Source organism: Plasmodium malariae (assembly GCF_900090045.1).
Source record: "Plasmodium malariae genome assembly, chromosome: 13".
In the NCBI taxonomy this organism is placed as follows: Eukaryota; Apicomplexa; class Aconoidasida; order Haemosporida; family Plasmodiidae; genus Plasmodium; species Plasmodium malariae.
Window position 1 is genome coordinate 1,930,369 of NC_041787.1, and position 17,813 is coordinate 1,948,181.

Sequence of the window (17,813 nt, forward strand, 5' to 3'; positions counted from 1 at the left end):
TCTAAAGTTAAGAGATTTTGGGTAACTATTATTTGAAGTATCACCCTAACTTTTTTTTTTTTAATTAATCTATGAAAAATTGCCTAAAAATTAAATCAAAATTCGCAGCTTCAATTTATTATATAAAAATATAAATGTATATATATCTATATAATATATGTTTTATAGTATTTATAATAATTTTTAAAAAAAACTTCCATTTTTTTTTTTAAATTTTGTGCTTCACTTTTTTATTTAATAAAGACTTTAAAATTTTGAATAACACTATTTGCTAATAAACTGATTTGTTTTGATACATAAATTTTTTATTTTTCCTAATTTTTTTATTTTTAATAAATTTTTAAAATTAAATTATTAAGAATGCAAAAAATAAATATTGTCATGCTGGTTACACAAATTTTGAAAATGACTGAATAATGAAAATTTTGAACAAAATTTTAACTAAAAAATATGATTCATCTGTGTACATATATATGCATAATACATATGCGTACACTTATATAACGAGATAAAAAATAAGAAAACGAAAAAAAGAAATATATATATTTACGCAAATTTTATGTATTATGTTTATATTTAATAAGTAAATTATTAAAATGGATGTTTTAATATGTATGTTTTGATATCTATATTTTTATATATATATTTTAATAAATATATGTATTTATATTATTTCGTATATTTTATTTCGTGAATTTTATTATGTACAATTTATTACATACATTTTAATATGTACATTTTTCAGTAGGTACATTTTAATATGTATACCTTAAAACATACATTTTAATACGTATAATTAAATACGTACATTTTAATACATACATTTTAATACATACATTTTGATATGTACATTTTGATATGTACATTTTGATATGTACATTTTGATATGTACATTTTGATATGTACATTTTGATATGTACACTTTAATACATACATTTTAACATAAAAATTATATTTATTTCATAAATGGGAAAAATTTATTTGATGAAGTAAACATAAATGAAGAACATAGTTGTTATGGCCATTTCATTTTAATAAAATAGTAAAGGTGTTATAAGGAAATTAAATTTTTTTTTTTTCCCCCCTTATTTGTACGTTACATAATTTTTATTAATTATATGTATTTAATGGAAAATAGACTGTGCACACCTTTTTACCATGTTGATGTATTTTATTTTAATTTTTTTTTGTGCAAATTTATGAAACCAAAATAAAAAAAAAATTTAGGTATACGAAAATAAAAAAAAAAATATACATATAGAGAAAAAGGTGTTATATATATATATGTATATAACTAAAGAATGGAGGAAAAAGAGTCTGGTGCAAATGCAAAGGCATTTTTAGAATCAAAAGATAAGAGAGAAAAAATAGACGACGACGACGATGAGGACGATAAAAAGAAAGGAAGCACTGGAAAGATTAATGGAAACTCTAGTAACAACAACTATACCAATAGAAACGATGATGATAGTGAAAATGTAATAAAAAAGAATGAAAGAAAAAAAAACAAAAATTCGTTAAACAATAACGACGAGAAACGTAATAATGATAAAAATAACAAAAATAAGGGAGAACATACAGAAAATTCGCAAGAAAAAAAAAAAGGAAAGAAAAAGAAAGAAGCTGAACAAGAAGAAGAAGAAGAAGAAGAAGAGGAAGAAGATGATGAAGACGATGAAGAAGAAGATGATGAAGACGACCGAGCTTATGGTTATTCTGAAGAAGAAAAAGAACGTCGAAAGGATGAATTATTAAATTTAAACAGTAACAATACTGTAAAGTTTTACACGTCAGAGAATGACAAAAGTAGGGTTAAAAATCATAGTGATAATTATTTAGAAAGAGGAAGATATAAATATAATTACATGAAAAGAGGAAAAAAATTTAAAACGAGCAGTACATATGAAGAAATGTCATCAGATCATCATGAATATATGTCTTTAAAAGTAAGTTATAAAATTAACAAAAAAAGTCATTATGATAAATCAAAAAAAAGATCGACTCTGTCTATGACAATGAATGATAAACATGAACGAACACTAAATAAAAGCAGTATATGTACAGATAATGCGAAGTTTTTAAATTTTTTAAATGATAATGAAAAAGGTCCGTATTATTATAAAAATATTAAAAGATATAATTTTAGAAGAAGAAAACAGAAAAAAGCTAAAATAAAAAAAGAAAAGCATGATATGAAAGGAACATTAGATGAATATGTAGTAGATATTAAAGAGAAAAATAAAGATGAAGACATGTTTAGTAGTGAAAATATAACAAACGCTAAAAATTCTATAAAACATTTTCTTACGGACAGTAAAGAATTACATGTAAGTGATTTACAAGATGCAGAAAAAAGGGGGAAAATGAAAGATGAAAAGCGTCTAAAAGATTATTTAAGTACAAGTAAATTGGAAGGAAAATTTGTAAAACATTTAAGTAAAATTAAAAGCACCTTATGTTGTAATCGAAGATATTTTATATTTCGCAAAAAAACAATAAGAAAAAGGAAAGAAAAAATAATTATATTTTTAAATAATGATTGTACTGTTTCTAAAAATGGTCAATTTAACGATCATTTTTATAGAACTATTCATAAAAATGATTTGGATAATTTAGAAGAAGAAAAAATATATCTTTATAATAATAAAGAAAATACATTAAAAAAAATGATTTATAGAATATTTCCGCAATTTTCCATATTCAGTTTAATTCTATATGTTACATTTATTCAATGGATAGTATTTATTCTACTTATATCTGTGAAGTCTGATATCTCTTTAACTCCTTCAAGTATTTATACTTTAAAAAATTAGAAAACAAACCCATGAGTCTTTGTACATGCGTGTGTATGCGCAAGCATATATATGCACACATAGGCTAATATTACATATATGGGTATACATATTTATATGTGTATGTGTATTTTTATCCTTTTCCGCACACACATTTGTATTCGTATATACTTATGTATAAGGGGAGACGCAAATATCAATTTTAGTGTTATTTCCCTCCTTTTTTTTTATGTGTAGCGTAAAATAAGTCCATAAAATATGTGTGAGTGTGAACGAGCATATATTACTTAAAAATTTTTTTCTTTTTCCTCCTTTTAGATGATTCGTTAAAGAATTTTGGTAGTAATTTTCCACATAATATTTTTAAGAAGGCGGAGTTTTATCGCCTTTATACAGCCTTGTTTTTGCATTCAAATTTTAATCATATTTGTGCAAATACGTATGTTCAATTAACAGTTGGTTTCTTACTAGAATATCTCTATGGAACATATGTTGTTTTTTTAGTATATGTATTTGCAGGTTAGGGAAAGAAAAATGAGAAATGAAAAGGATAAAACAAAAAAAGAAAGCACAATATGTTATTGAAAAATGGAAAATTTAGGCATGAATGTATATGAGGATATGATCATGAGCCTGCATATGGTACGTGTAACATACTTATTATTATATTTTAATTTTTTTTTTTTTTTTTTTTTTTTGTAGGTATATATGGAATAATACTGTCCTCTCCATTAACGTATTGCTATTCAACAACTGAAAGCAGTAGCAGCTCTGCCGGAATTATTGGAATATTTTTTTCCGAAATTTTAATGATGACTAATTTTAATGTAGATAAAATTAGTATTAGTGTACATCTATTTTGTTTTTTTTTTCTTCTTTTATTTCTCAAATTCTCTTTAAACACAATCAGTATTAATATTTATAGCCATTTTTTTGGTTTCCTGGGAGGTAATAATTTTTATGTATGTATTTTGTTGATGTGTGTATTTTTGTTTGTATTCATTCGTGTAATGTATATATATAGGCATCAATACGGATGTATATACATACGCTTATATACACACACATGCTGTATTGACAATTTTTTTTTCCCCGTTTCCGTAGGATTTTTAATTGGCGTAATTTTAAAACGTAATCAATTGAAATACTTTTTGAAGAATAATTTATTAATTCAAATTTTATCCTTAGTGTTTCTTATAACAAGTTTAGGTGCTGCTATATATATATCAACATACGTTGTCCAAAAATGTCCAAATTAAATTTTTTAAAGGAAATTAATTTTCATCCGATCCATTTAATTAAGAAAAACCAAAAAAAAAAAAAAAAACTGATATAAATAGTGCATATAATATATATAATGGATACGGTTTAATTATACAAGTATTCTTTAATGTTAAAGATTTTTTTTTCCCCCCTCATAAATGCGTGTAATAACTCTTTCAAATTTTATATTATTTTTTAATGTACATATTATATATATTCATGTGTACTCATTATATAAGCATGATATGTACCTAGGATAAAGATGTTTTTGTCTTTTTTTTTCCTTTTTTTTTTTTTTTTTTGTTTGAATAAAGGAAAAGATAAGTTTGTCTTGATTATATATTTTTTCTTTTTTTTTGCCTACTATTAGATTAATGAATTAATAATACGCTTTTTTTTTATATATTTACATTTTTCAAAATAAAATAAGCTTTAATGTAAACTTTTATATGTAATTTTTCATATTTAAAATTATGATTATTTATTTATTAAAAATATTTTTAATTCTTCCGGAAAAGTAGCGAATATGCATAAATATATATATATATTTATTTAGAAACATATATAATTATTTAGAAAAAAACTACAGTATTATAAACTGAATAGATTTAGTATCATCCTCTTTTTTGTTAAAACTTGGGGCTATACTTATAAAGAAAAAGATAAAACAGTAAATTTTATATTTGCATATATTCCAGTTTTACCTTCATTATTATATAGTAACTTTATTATCCCCTCTTATTATAATTCTTTAATAAAGCTATTCCAAAAATTGTGTTTGCTGGAAATAATTTTCATTTTATTATTAAGCATGAACAGATGGACTCAAATGGTTAGCCAACAAAATATTGTAATTAACGAAATAATTTAATTCTTGTGCCAAATGTAATAATTGTTATATATTGAGCTGTTTATATATATATATATGTACATATATTTATTTGTATATCTTTTTATTTATGCATATCCTCTCCCAAACAAATAAAATCACTCTATTTTGCAAGTATGCATCAACAAGGTACAGTGAATAATTCAAATAAGATATATTAACGAGGTCACAAGCAAAAATAAATGGACAAATAAAAGGAAGAAATATAAAAACAAATTTATATAATACAATGAAAAAAACAACAACAGTACTATACAAGAGAATAAACAACTGTGTGATCATGTGCCTACGTTTTATATATTTTAAAATATAAGTGTTATATATTTAAAACTGCTGTATTATCTTCAAATGGGTATATAAACTTAATGATATAACGAATTATTATTGTTTTCAATGGGATAAGCCAAACGGTTATATAAGTTACCCCTCTTATTACATATAATAATACATATAAATATATACATATATGCATATAATTATATACATATACATATACACATAGAAATATATATATATATATATATATATATATATATATATATATATATATATATGTATCAATCATAAATGTATATACAAATGTCAAAAGCTATAAAATGTCTGATAATATGGATACGAAAAAAGAAATACCTCCTACTATTCTGTAAGTTTTTACTTTCATTTATAATTGCTATTTTTACGTTCACTATGCTATACATTTTCTTAATGATGGAAAATAATATATAAATAAGTGCATACATAAATACCCATATATACTATTCGTGCCATATTGCTTTTGCACAATTATCATACTGTTTTTATTAATAATACATACGTCCATTTCTTATTACACCTCATGTGACAACAAAAAAAAATTATATTAAAAACTTACATAAATTTCCAGTCTTTGATTCTCGCCTTTTTTAATTTACTTATAATACCACATTTTTCTTCCTTATTCTATCTTGTAAATTATTTTAAAGGTATATATAACTACTCATAAAATATAATCGTTTTTAGTTCAATTGTTTAAGCATATATAGAACGCTGTTAAAAGATTTTAGTGCATAAATATTGGCAATGCCTTGTAAGCAGTTGAAAGGATGAGGTGATGCAAAAATAGCATGTACACAAATTATTTTCTACTTGTAATATATATATATATATATACCATTTAAGAAAAAATAAAACATTTAAAAAAGAAGTAAAAAAGGAAAAAGGGCTACTGAAAATTATTGGGATAATATATATTCATATTCTTATTCTTATTATATGCATATGTATATACATATATGTTTATTCTGGAACTTGTTTTCTTTTTTCTTATATAAAAGACTAATGCTTTTGTAAATTTATATTTATAATTTTTTTTTTTTTTTTTTTTTATTTGAATCAATGCATAAGATTATTATAGGTTATTATTTTACACTTAACGTGCTAATATCTTTATATTATATCAGCAGCTTAAACACATTTATTTAAAAAACATTTTCCCCCTAATTTATGTTTAATTCCTGTACAAGATTTCGCTAAAAATTATTCACTTATTTTTTTTCCTTTTATCTAACCTTCACGAATTATGTTTCCGATCCTTTATTTTTATTTTATTTTGCTTTATTTTGCGTTATTTTGTTTTAATTTATTTTATATTTTTTTATTTTTTTTTTAATTAAAATTATTTTATTTTTTTTTTTTTAATTTTATGTTAATTTTTTGTGATTTGGTTCTAAAATAATAAATTATTTAGCAGATAAATTTTATAAATAAATAGAAAAATTTGTATTTTTTACATTTATTTTTTGTTTTTTATATTTTTATTCCACAGAAGTTTATTTTTGCAGTTATGAATTTAGTTCTAATATAATTTTGAACTAAAAGCGACTTTTAAAAGACAATATTTTCATACGTATATGAATTTATGAAATTTGTTTTTTTATCCTTTAGCACAGTTGCAAGGAAGCCGTTAATGGGGCTTTAATATATTTCACTAATGTGTTACATGGATACATAATACGTGTAATAGTACGTGTGACAATACTTGCCATTATATATGTGTTTATACATACAGTAATATATATATGATAGTACACGAGATAATACATATGATAATACCTAAGTAACAACCTGACAACAGAAGTACAACAGATATGTGTAATGCATGCACATTACACACGGTACACACATAAAACACACTGGAGACGCACGAAGCATATGCATACAAGCCCATGACATAATTTCTACAATATTTTTCTTAAATAAAATGTTTATTATAAAAAGTAACATACTCAATGATAACACTTTGGACACGAGCGCAAAAAAAGAGCATACAAAAATTAATAAATTTTTAATTATATTGATTGTTATATTGAATGTACTAAGCCTTATATTTACATTAGTATTAGCTATAAAATTTTATCTTTGGTAATAAAAACGAATGTACGGTTACCTGTCACCAAACCGTGAATCATTATAGTTTATTTATTTTTTTGACTTTTATTCATCATTTTTGTTCATTATACGTATTATTTATTTTTATCCTTCATTTTTTTTTTTCTTTTTTCATGTTATTTCCAGTTCATATAATGTAACGGCATTCCTATTCCTTTTAACGCAAACATGCCTGTGGTCTTATTTAGCAATCTTAAATGTTTATGATCAGAAATATATTTTTTCGATCTCTTCGTTTTTGGGAATTCATTTATACACACAAGTATTTAAAAAATATTAATTTCTAAAACCACAACTAATGAATGTGCGTGCATATGTGGACGCACTTATGTAGACATATGTACACACAAGTACAAACATGCATGCATATATATATATATATATATATATATATATATATGTTTTTTATTTTATTTTATTTTTATTTTCTCGCCCTTTGTAGTGTTACCAAAACTGTGACAAGCTATTCTTATCAGATGAAATTCAAGAATATCATTTTATGTCAGTTGCTCTTTCGCACCTACCATTTCTTTACATTTGTTATGACATTGTCATATTTCAGTATGATAGTGTTTTCATAAAAAGTAATAATACATTGATCTTTTGTTTAAGTTTTAACGAAATAGGAATATGCGTATATCTATATATAGATATATACATACGGTGCAAACATACATAGCATGCTTAATACACATAACAGAAATGAATACGTACTGCATTTATTGAATCCTTTAAATGAGTATGATATTAACTGTTTGTATATTTTTATTGGAGTAATGCTACAACTTAAATGTACCTATTTTAATTTTTTTTTTTTTGAAGGCACACTAGATTATACTTATAATGATAGTTCCTTAATAGTACTGAATTTTTTGAGAGGAATATTTTGCTCCTTATCAATAGCAATCATTTTTATCATTTCAATGGTCTTGAATATACAAAACACTTTTAGAACATATCCTATTCTCAAGCTATCGAATAGCAAAACAAAAAAATACCTTTGTAAAATTGAAGAAGGCCACAATTAAAATATATGCATACATATATACATACATATATATATATATATATATATATATACACGTGTTCATATACATACGTACATTTATATGAACACTTAGACACAGCGGTGCATTTATTTTCCCCTTTTTTTTTTTTTTTTTGCAGTATCTGTATTTTTGTTTTATCTGATCGATTCTCAATTAAGAATAGTTACATTTCTTTTTATCATAGAAACGTATGAAGTTAACCCATTTAAAATATTTGTTTTTATATTCTCTCAGGTTCAAAAAAAAAAAAAAAAAATTAAATAAAGTGAACACGCATATATGTGTACTAATATTTTTGTATTTCGTTGAAATTTTTAATTCATTTTGTTTTAATTTATTTCATTACATTATAAATTGCTTCAATACATTTTAATATAATTCACTTTATTTTACTTTGAATGCAGATTATGACAATATGTATATGTATAGCTTTTGATACGCACATTTTTAAAAATATAATTATTGGTATATCATCAATTCTGGTTTCCCCCTTATCCATTATTTTACTCTCAACAAATAGGTCAGAATGGAAAGTAGATATATCACTATAAACATAAATACGTGCGTATATATATATGTGAAATCTTATGTATATATATACATATAAAGTACTTGTGTAAATTCACTATTTCTCTCTCTCTTATGTTCCTTTTTTTTTTTTTTTTTTTAAATATGCAGAAATTACAGTAATGAAAGAGTGGTGAGACTTAGTAAATTACTGATAAATTTTCGTTTTTTTGAATTTTTTCTAATACTTTTTTACGGATCGTTATATTATGACGATGAAGTAGGAAACGCGTTCATATTATATATACAGTAAGTTAAAGTGTGCTAAGAGTTATTCGAAAGTTCTTATTTTTTCTGTGCAGTTCATCTGTTACGTTATGTTGTGTTATATTATTCTGTAATGTTTTATATTATATTAGTTTTTTTTTTTTTTTTTTTTTTTCACAGATTAATCAATTTAATATTGTTATTCTTTCTTATAATCATTTATAAAAAGGTGTTGACATATAAAAGGAAATTTGACGAAAGCAGCGACGAGCTGAATGTAGATCTGTACAACAATATAAACGACAATTAGACGTTTCGGTCTATATATACATATATCTATATCTATATATATATATATATATATATTTGAGTGTAAGCGTAATTATATACACAAATGCATGCTTCTACCAATGCATCTTTTGCTTTAAATAACGTTCTTGAAAGTATTAAACGTTTATCAGTATAAAACGTTTAAATAATTCATTTTTTTATTTTTTTTTTGAAAAAACTAATATTGTATGTTAAGTTATAATTCTTTCTTTTTTTGTCCATAATTTTATTTATATAATAATAATCTTGTCGTATTTAATACAGCCAAAACTGCATCATAATCAATATGTTCACCTAAAAAAATAAGAAAATTAAGTTTTCATATATATAGAAAACAACTGCATACCGTAGGTTTTTTTTTTTTTTTTTTTCTTCTATTTTTTACGTTGTACATTTAAATTTGTTGAAAACCAGGGTGCAATAAACGTCTCCATCATTATTTCTTATATTTTTTTTATATGTTTCTAAATATTCTTCTAAATTACCAATAACACATTTATTTACGCCTGAGGATAATGCATTAATTATTTATGCATATAAAGCTGTTTTATCATTGTTACTATTGTTGTTACTGCTGTAGTTACTGTTGTTATTATTTTATTATTATTATCGTTATTATTATTACTATTATAATCACTATTACTAGCATTACTGTCATTATTTACATATTTTATTTTTACCTTCCTTGCTACTACTATCCTCGGTATTATTTTTATTAATAGTAAAAGTCTAGCAAAACAGGAAAGGAAGAGAGAAAAGAAAATTATAGGCTTTAAAATGCAGAAATTAAAAAATATAATTTTAAATATTCAAATACTTCATATGCAAGGGAGGATATACAGTTAAACGTCATGATATCTAGATCCTTTTTTGTAACAATATTCAATAAGATTTTCAATATCTGTCGTAGGAAAATTTACAATTATGTGTATTACGTGTATATATTAGTATTTATACACAATATTCGATTATAATAATTTTATTCCAGTCACCTTTTCGCTATAACTCTTCAAATCAAACCATAATGGTTTGATTTTAACCGTCTGTGGAAAAGGTACGTTAAAATGAAATAAGTATGCTTATGTTTGGGTGTGCATACAAGGAGTGAAGTACGTATGCAGATATAAGTGCATATATATGGGTCTAATTTCTGATACCTGTTATAACATTTACAACTTTTCGCTCAATCAATTATATATATATATATATAATCGGAATTAGCTAAATTATTCTCGCGTGTATATGTATGTATATGTGCACTTACTATAAGAAGGAAAAACAGCTTGTGAATGATAATATTTTCGTTTCTACTTAAACGTAATATACCTCTTAAGAAAAAAGGCCTGAATGAGTATATAAAGTTAAAGCAAAATGATTTAGCTTTTAAATTTAAGATTGTTGAAAGTAACAGGACGTTAATTATGGCGAATAGTAAGTCATTCTGAATGTCATTCCATTCCTGCATAAAAAACAAAAAATTAAGAAAATAAAACAAGTTATGCAAATAAAACAAATCATGCAAATAAAACAAGTTATGCAAATAAAACAAATCATGCAAATAAAACAAGTTATGCAAATAAAACAAATCATGCAAATAAAACAAGTTATGCAAATAAAACAAATCATGCAAATAAAACAAATCATGCAAATAAAACAAGTTATGCAAATAAAACAAATCATGCAAATAAAACAAGTTATGCAAATAAAACAAATCATGCAAATAATACAAATCATGCAAATAATACAAATCATGCAAATAATACAAATCATGCATATTACAAGTATCGTAGTATAAGAATATAATTTGCATGTATGTAGACTTGTCCTCATAAATATTCAAACATTTCCATACATATACACGTAATATGACCATATTCTTACACTTAAAAAGGAGCTATTGATTAAGAAAATAAAAAAGCTGAAGACCTCCTCGTCGAGTAACACAATATTCTGTCAAAGGGTTAAGGAAGCAAAACATTATAGAAAGGGGGAAAATAGCAAAATATATACATACATAAATACATAAAAACGTACTTTCACATATATATACTTACATATATGCAAACATATATATACATACATGTATAGTAAAATTGAAGGAGGGACTCAATGAATGAAGAACATGCAGTGATGAAGAAAACACAGCAAGATAAAAAATGCAAAAAAAAAAAAAAAAAAAAAATTACATTTGTTAATAATAAACTTAATAATAGGGACAAAGAGGAAAGTCTAATATTTGCATGCGTACTACTGACTAAGGGAAAAAACAGGTTTTTTCTAATTACATATTTTTCTCTACTACTGCTAATATGATTGCTCATGGTGCTGCTAGTAGTACTACTACTACTTTCAGTAGGCATAGATGTTTTGCTATCTAATAGTAGTATGTCCTCAGCACATTTATCAAATGACGTTGATAATTTCATAAGTAATGGAGATACTGTTTTTGGTGTTTTTGGCATAGGTAAAATAAGTAATGATAATATTAAGATTGATAAACTCTTAAAATGATTGTTGGTGAATTGTATAGCATATATTAATAATTGTATTAATGATATAGATGAAGATAATACATTTATATTTTGTATTTGATTATATTTTCTACAATATAAAATTAAATTTAATATAAAATAAAAAAAGGAATTTTCAAATTTAAGAGAATTGGGTAATATTTCATTATTGTCTACTTCCTTTAAATTATTATTTTTATTAAAAAATTCTTTCATTGAAGATTTTACATAAAATGATAATTTTTGTAACAGTGTTATTATATTAAATATATCTGTTTGTGCAAATATTTCCAAATTTTCAAAAAATATAAAAAAGAAAGAGAAGATATCATTAATTTCTTCTGCTGTATTTACAGCTGTGCTCATATATCTAATCACAGTGTTCATCATTTTATATAAACTCAAAGATTTACATTGTTCTACACAATATTTTCTCAATTTTATTATTAAATAGTATACATATATAATATGGTTGTTGGGTATTTTGTCTGTTTCTACATTTTCAAATATCCTTTTCACTAAGTCCTGCAAATAAATACATATACATAAGCATTTATAACTGGAGATGCAGAGAAGGTAGAGTGGAAGAAATGAAATCTATCCATAAATATAGATACATATATATATATATATACATATATATATATATATACATATATATATATACATATATATATATATATACATATATATATATATACATATATATATATATGAATATATAATGTCCCCTTAAGAGAAGAATAACTCCTGTTTTCCCCGCTCATACTCGCGAAAAATGTAATCAACGAAAATGCGTTACTGGATGATGACATTTTTACATTACTTCTGCTTGCAAATTTTTCGTTAATTTTTTAAGCACTGTTCCAACATTATTTTGTCATTCTTTTGTGCTTTCGTTTTTTTTTTATTTTCCTTTTTGACTAACGTTATTTTTAGAAATGGACAAATACAACCTGCTGTCGACCTGATCAGCCTGTTTTGATGAATACAAAGATAATTCTAACTTTATTATGTAAATAATGAACGAGATATAAAGGCTGTAGTTGCCGCTATTTATTTTTAAGGAAAAAATACAGTCAAAAGCAAAGTAAATATTTTTAATTTTTTTGATGTTTAACCATAGAGGTACATTTATTTTATACATTTCTTTTTTAATGCACGTAAAAAGAGATAATATTTTATCTTTTGTTATAAAATAATAAGAATAAGATAAAGCCATAAATAAAAAAAGGGGGTTAATATTCACTTCAAAATCATTAAGTGAAAAAATATTTTCCACATAATTGTCTACTTTACTGATATTCAACTTCTTTTCAATAAAATTCTTATCATGATTTAAGCATAGGTAAAAAATATATATTACAGTTTCTATTAGATCTTCATTATCATTAAAATTAAATAACAAAACTTTCGTAAAATAGAAATCATTTTTCTTTATTATTTCAATCAATATATCTTTCTTGTTTTTCTTTTCTTTGAACAATTCGCCTTCTTCATAAATTAGGAGCTCCAAAATTCTGTAGCATTCGGGGTCTTAACCCAGAAAAAGGGAAACGGAACACATGTGCGCACGTGTAAGCATATGCATATATACGCACGTACAGACACACGTATATACGCACAAATAACCATATACACACATACAAACACATAACCACATACATGTATGTCAACACTACATATGCATACACGTTCCTCTATTTGTGTCTCTCTTTCCATTACTGTAATTGTTACTATGCACATATTGAAAGAATAGTGTAAACGGCTTGTTTTTTATTAGGATCTGCTTTATTCTTTTCTTGTACTCTGCAAAAATTACAGAGGTTAGCTCTTTATAGTTATCTGTGTCTAATTGATCATTTTTGTTTTCACCATTTGTATCTACATGTTGCTCTATTCGATTTTGAGCTGTATTATGAGGATCTTTTTCAAAGCAATGTAAATAGCTCGCAGAAATTTCCTCTACGTGCGTCAAAATATTCGAGAATAAATGAAAAAAAGGAGTAAAAAATGAAGAGAAGCATATACTAGTGCTTATATTGTTAAACAACTTTTTCCTCTCAGTTATATCTTCGAAAATATATATACAAGAAAGATATAAAATTTTAATAAAGTTTAAAATGTCCTTTTCGAATGGAGTGTCTTTTCTTTCTTTCATAATATTTCTAAAAAATGAATGAAGTTCTATAAAAAAATATAGGATTATTTTTATAAAGGTAAAAATTTGAAGCTCATTATCATTATCACCATCACTGTCATTATCGTTGTCATTATCGTTGTCATTATTGTTGTCATTATTGTTGTCATTGTCATTATTATTGGCATTATTATTGTTATTATCAGTGTAAAAATTATCCTTTTCGTTAATTATCTCCTCATTTATCAAAAAATTATCATTTCTATTTAAAATGTATGTTAATGAAAAAAGCAGTTTCATTATTGCCAAGCATAATTCATTTAAAGAGTTATTTGGTTCGTTATAAATCAGCTCCACATATATATCTTCTTTATTCTTGTTTACAATTTTTATAATGTTTAATACTGTTTTTAATACTTTAAATAGAGAGGAAATGTTCGTAACGTAGAACTTATTTATTATGTCGTTTGTGAAATATTTTGTGCGGCTCTCGCTTTTACATGAGATTGTGTGGGTTATAACCTCTGCGTGACCACTAATTCCTCTTATAATCTTACCACTTATATGCTCTGTTACCTCACTTTTCATGCCATTCTTCAAACCGGTTCTCCTCTTATTGTGAGCACAAGGAAAATCGTTTTTATGTATTCTTGGACCCCTATAAAGGAAGCAATCATGAGCACAGTCATTCCCCTTAACAGATTCGTCATATATATTAGAGAACGTTTTCTTGTGTATAGGTAAATTCATTTCGTTTTTTTTTAATTCATACCTTTCTCCATTATTTTTGTTAATAACATTGCAACCCCTAGAGTTGTGATAAACATTTGTATTTATTCTGCTATTTTTTAATAAGAGATTTTCAAAAAAAGAAATAATATCTTTAATATTTGTAGGAGCAGAATTAGGAGATACCACTAAAAAGGAAATTATATTAATAACTTTGAAAATATGAAGTATTTTTATAGAGGAATAAGCAATATGAATAAGCATGTCCAAAGCTTTTAAAAAATAAAAGAAGATCGAATAATCACTACTTACATTATTATAAATACCACTATTTCTATTTACATATTTTGAAATTATGTTTATTAGAACATCAAGCATGTAGTGGGCATGTGTATGAGAAAAAAGGGAATTATTAAAAAAAAAGGTAACAAGAAAATTTAATGCTTTTTCTCTTAAACATTCATATTTTGTGTTTGATATAAAATCAAATATCCACTCAACAAGTGACGTATGAGATAAAATAATATTAACAATTGCTTCATCAATACTACAAAATTTATAAAAAATGTCTAAACATTTCATTTGTATATCTCTATTAATATTGTTTAGTAATGCTTCTTGTAAATTATCACACAAAATTATAAAAATGTGTATATTTTCATACTTTTCTGTTATTTTTATATCCAAGGTATTTTTTTCTTCTGAACCTGAATTATAATATGATTCCCCATAAGATAAGGTGTTATTAATATCACGTGTTTTGAAATATACGTATGCGTTATTCTTTATCTCTTCTTTTGAGCCATTCTTCATGTTATGGATCCTTTTATTTTCCTTGCAGATTGACTGAGAATGTATAGATTGAGATTCTTCTTGCACTATGATTTCTTCGAATTGTTCCAAATCCTCATTGCACCGATCGGATCCTTCCAAATATGACCCCTCCAAATATGGTTCGTCTGATTCTGGTTCTCCCAAGCCTGCTTCTTCTACCTCTTTATTCTCACTCGACTTAGAAATCCCTTCGTTGCTCCTACTCTGTTTAATATTTCCGATTTCAAACTCGTTTGGAATTGTTGTGGTGCTAATAATACTATATATACTTGAATTTAGATCATGGTAATAGTGCTGTTCGTTGCCTTGATTTTTGCTACTTTCCTGCTTCATTTGTAACGACTCCATGTTTATATTATCAGAATTCTCTTTAGTTTTAAAGAAATTGGAATTGCATTCAATGCCTTTTTTTCCGTAATTACTATATTCCCCAGAAATGTTAGTAGAGATATTTATGATTCCTTTGTAGTTCTCACTACAGTTATTCATGAAATTTTTACTTTCTTTTGATAAATTTAAGCCTATTTTTTCTTTATAATAATTTCTTTTTAATAATTTACTAATGTTTTCCTCTTCGGATGATATGAGTTCATATTCGTCACTATAATTGTGCACGAGTATTGTCTGTTCTTCTGATTGGTTATATTTATCTTTACATTTGTTTTTGTTTTTTTCCTGGATAAACATTCCTGTACATGCCTTTTCCTTTTGCCGGAATTTATAATTTATATGTTTTAATTCGACTTCTTTCGTATAATTTTCATTATATTTTTTTTCACTGTTTTTGCGTTTGTAAGTGAGCTTACCTTTCTCAGTGCTTTCTTCACCTTCATCTTTATAGATTTCAAAAAGTATTTCATTCTTATTATACTCGCTACGTCTACAAAGTTCTTCAGGTTTGCTAGCATCCCCAGATTCGTAACTAACATTATTTTTACCCAAATAATGACTTGTAAATAGGTCGTTCCAATTTCGTTCTTTTTGGTTAGAAGAAATGTGTATGCTTGAGGAAAGGGTTTGTTGATGGTTACTATTACTGTTAATATTGTCTCCACTAACAATGGTAGGTGTGTTTATGGCTTCTTGACTGCCCTTTTTGCTTTCTGAGTGAAAAATGATTGTGTTGAAAAAGTAGGTTATATCATTAAGATTTTTAGTAATTAAATAAATAAACTCTATGCAATAATTACATAGATCAGTGTTCTTATTAATATATTTAAAATTTTTAATTAGGATAATAAAAAAGTTTTTTAGTAAGTCATGTTTTATTTGCCATAGAGAATTTTCATTCCAAAGGCTGTAAATTATTTGAAGTGTTAGTAAAAGTTCTTTGTTGTTATAATCATCTACATTAATACTATCGTTTTGTTGATTTAAAAAAAATTGGTTAGGATAAAAATAAATTTTTTTTGGTTTTTCATTTTTGGAATTTTCATTAATTGAGTAATTTTGAATAAATAATTTCATAAAACCTTCAATGACTACTGATTCTTCTTTTAAAGTTGTGTGTATAACTTCTATATGATCTATTAAATTTTTTAAAAATTTTAGTATAAAGGAATTTTTTTTTTTTTTATTATACGATGAAATTTTTTTTAATCTAACAAGTACACAAGTATAAATTGCATCCTTAAAAATATTACACAAATCTTCAGAACAAATATTTAAAAATTCTTTGCATGCGTTAGTTGCTAGGATTATTAATTCGTTGTTAACAGAATAAGCATAATCATCCTCCTTATTATTATCATTATCTTGCTCATTTAATTTAGTTGTACCTTCTAAATATTCGAAAGTGTTTGATAAAAACAAAGTGTGATCAAGTAGAAAAAAAGAAAAATGATGACGAAAGTCATGACAATTGTTCACTGAATATATATCATTTAAACTTTTAAATAATAAATATTTTTTATATAAAGGACAGTTATTAAAAAGAATTTTGTTAATGCACTCTGCACATAGTATGTTCTGTCGTTTATCAACAAAGCATTTATCATGATTTTCTATCTTGTGCTCATCAGTTTGAAGTAGCAAAATGTCGTTGAATATTGTATTTAATTTTATCTCCATTTGATG

General features: G+C 24.6%; 3 protein-coding genes across 3 annotated transcripts; 2 read left to right on the plus strand and 1 right to left on the minus strand.

Annotated features, from left to right (window-relative positions):
• Positions 1-1,301: 1,301 nt before the first annotated feature.
• On the plus strand, positions 1,302-4,051 carry ROM8 (rhomboid protease ROM8, putative; the record flags this gene model as incomplete). The annotated part of the gene is made up of 4 exons (XM_029007472.1): positions 1,302-2,790; positions 3,111-3,311; positions 3,495-3,740; positions 3,897-4,051. 4 exons carry the CDS (start codon positions 1,302-1,304, stop codon positions 4,049-4,051), a joined length of 2,091 nt encoding a protein of 696 aa, XP_028863857.1.
• A 3,132-nt stretch (positions 4,052-7,183) lies between these two features.
• PmUG01_13047300 (conserved Plasmodium protein, unknown function) lies at positions 7,184-9,504 on the plus strand (the record flags this gene model as incomplete). The annotated part of the gene is made up of 8 exons (XM_029007473.1): positions 7,184-7,344; positions 7,498-7,633; positions 7,814-7,955; positions 8,194-8,373; positions 8,539-8,654; positions 8,825-8,940; positions 9,099-9,236; positions 9,375-9,504. 8 exons carry the CDS (start codon positions 7,184-7,186, stop codon positions 9,502-9,504), a joined length of 1,119 nt encoding a protein of 372 aa, XP_028863858.1.
• A 246-nt stretch (positions 9,505-9,750) lies between these two features.
• PmUG01_13047400 (conserved Plasmodium protein, unknown function) lies at positions 9,751-17,807 on the minus strand (the record flags this gene model as incomplete). The annotated part of the gene is made up of 10 exons (XM_029007474.1): positions 9,751-9,818; positions 9,917-10,030; positions 10,205-10,253; positions 10,342-10,425; positions 10,517-10,567; positions 10,789-10,983; positions 11,406-11,474; positions 11,711-12,559; positions 12,963-13,570; positions 13,760-17,807. 10 exons carry the CDS (start codon positions 17,805-17,807, stop codon positions 9,751-9,753), a joined length of 6,135 nt encoding a protein of 2,044 aa, XP_028863859.1.
• Positions 17,808-17,813: the final 6 nt, after the last annotated feature.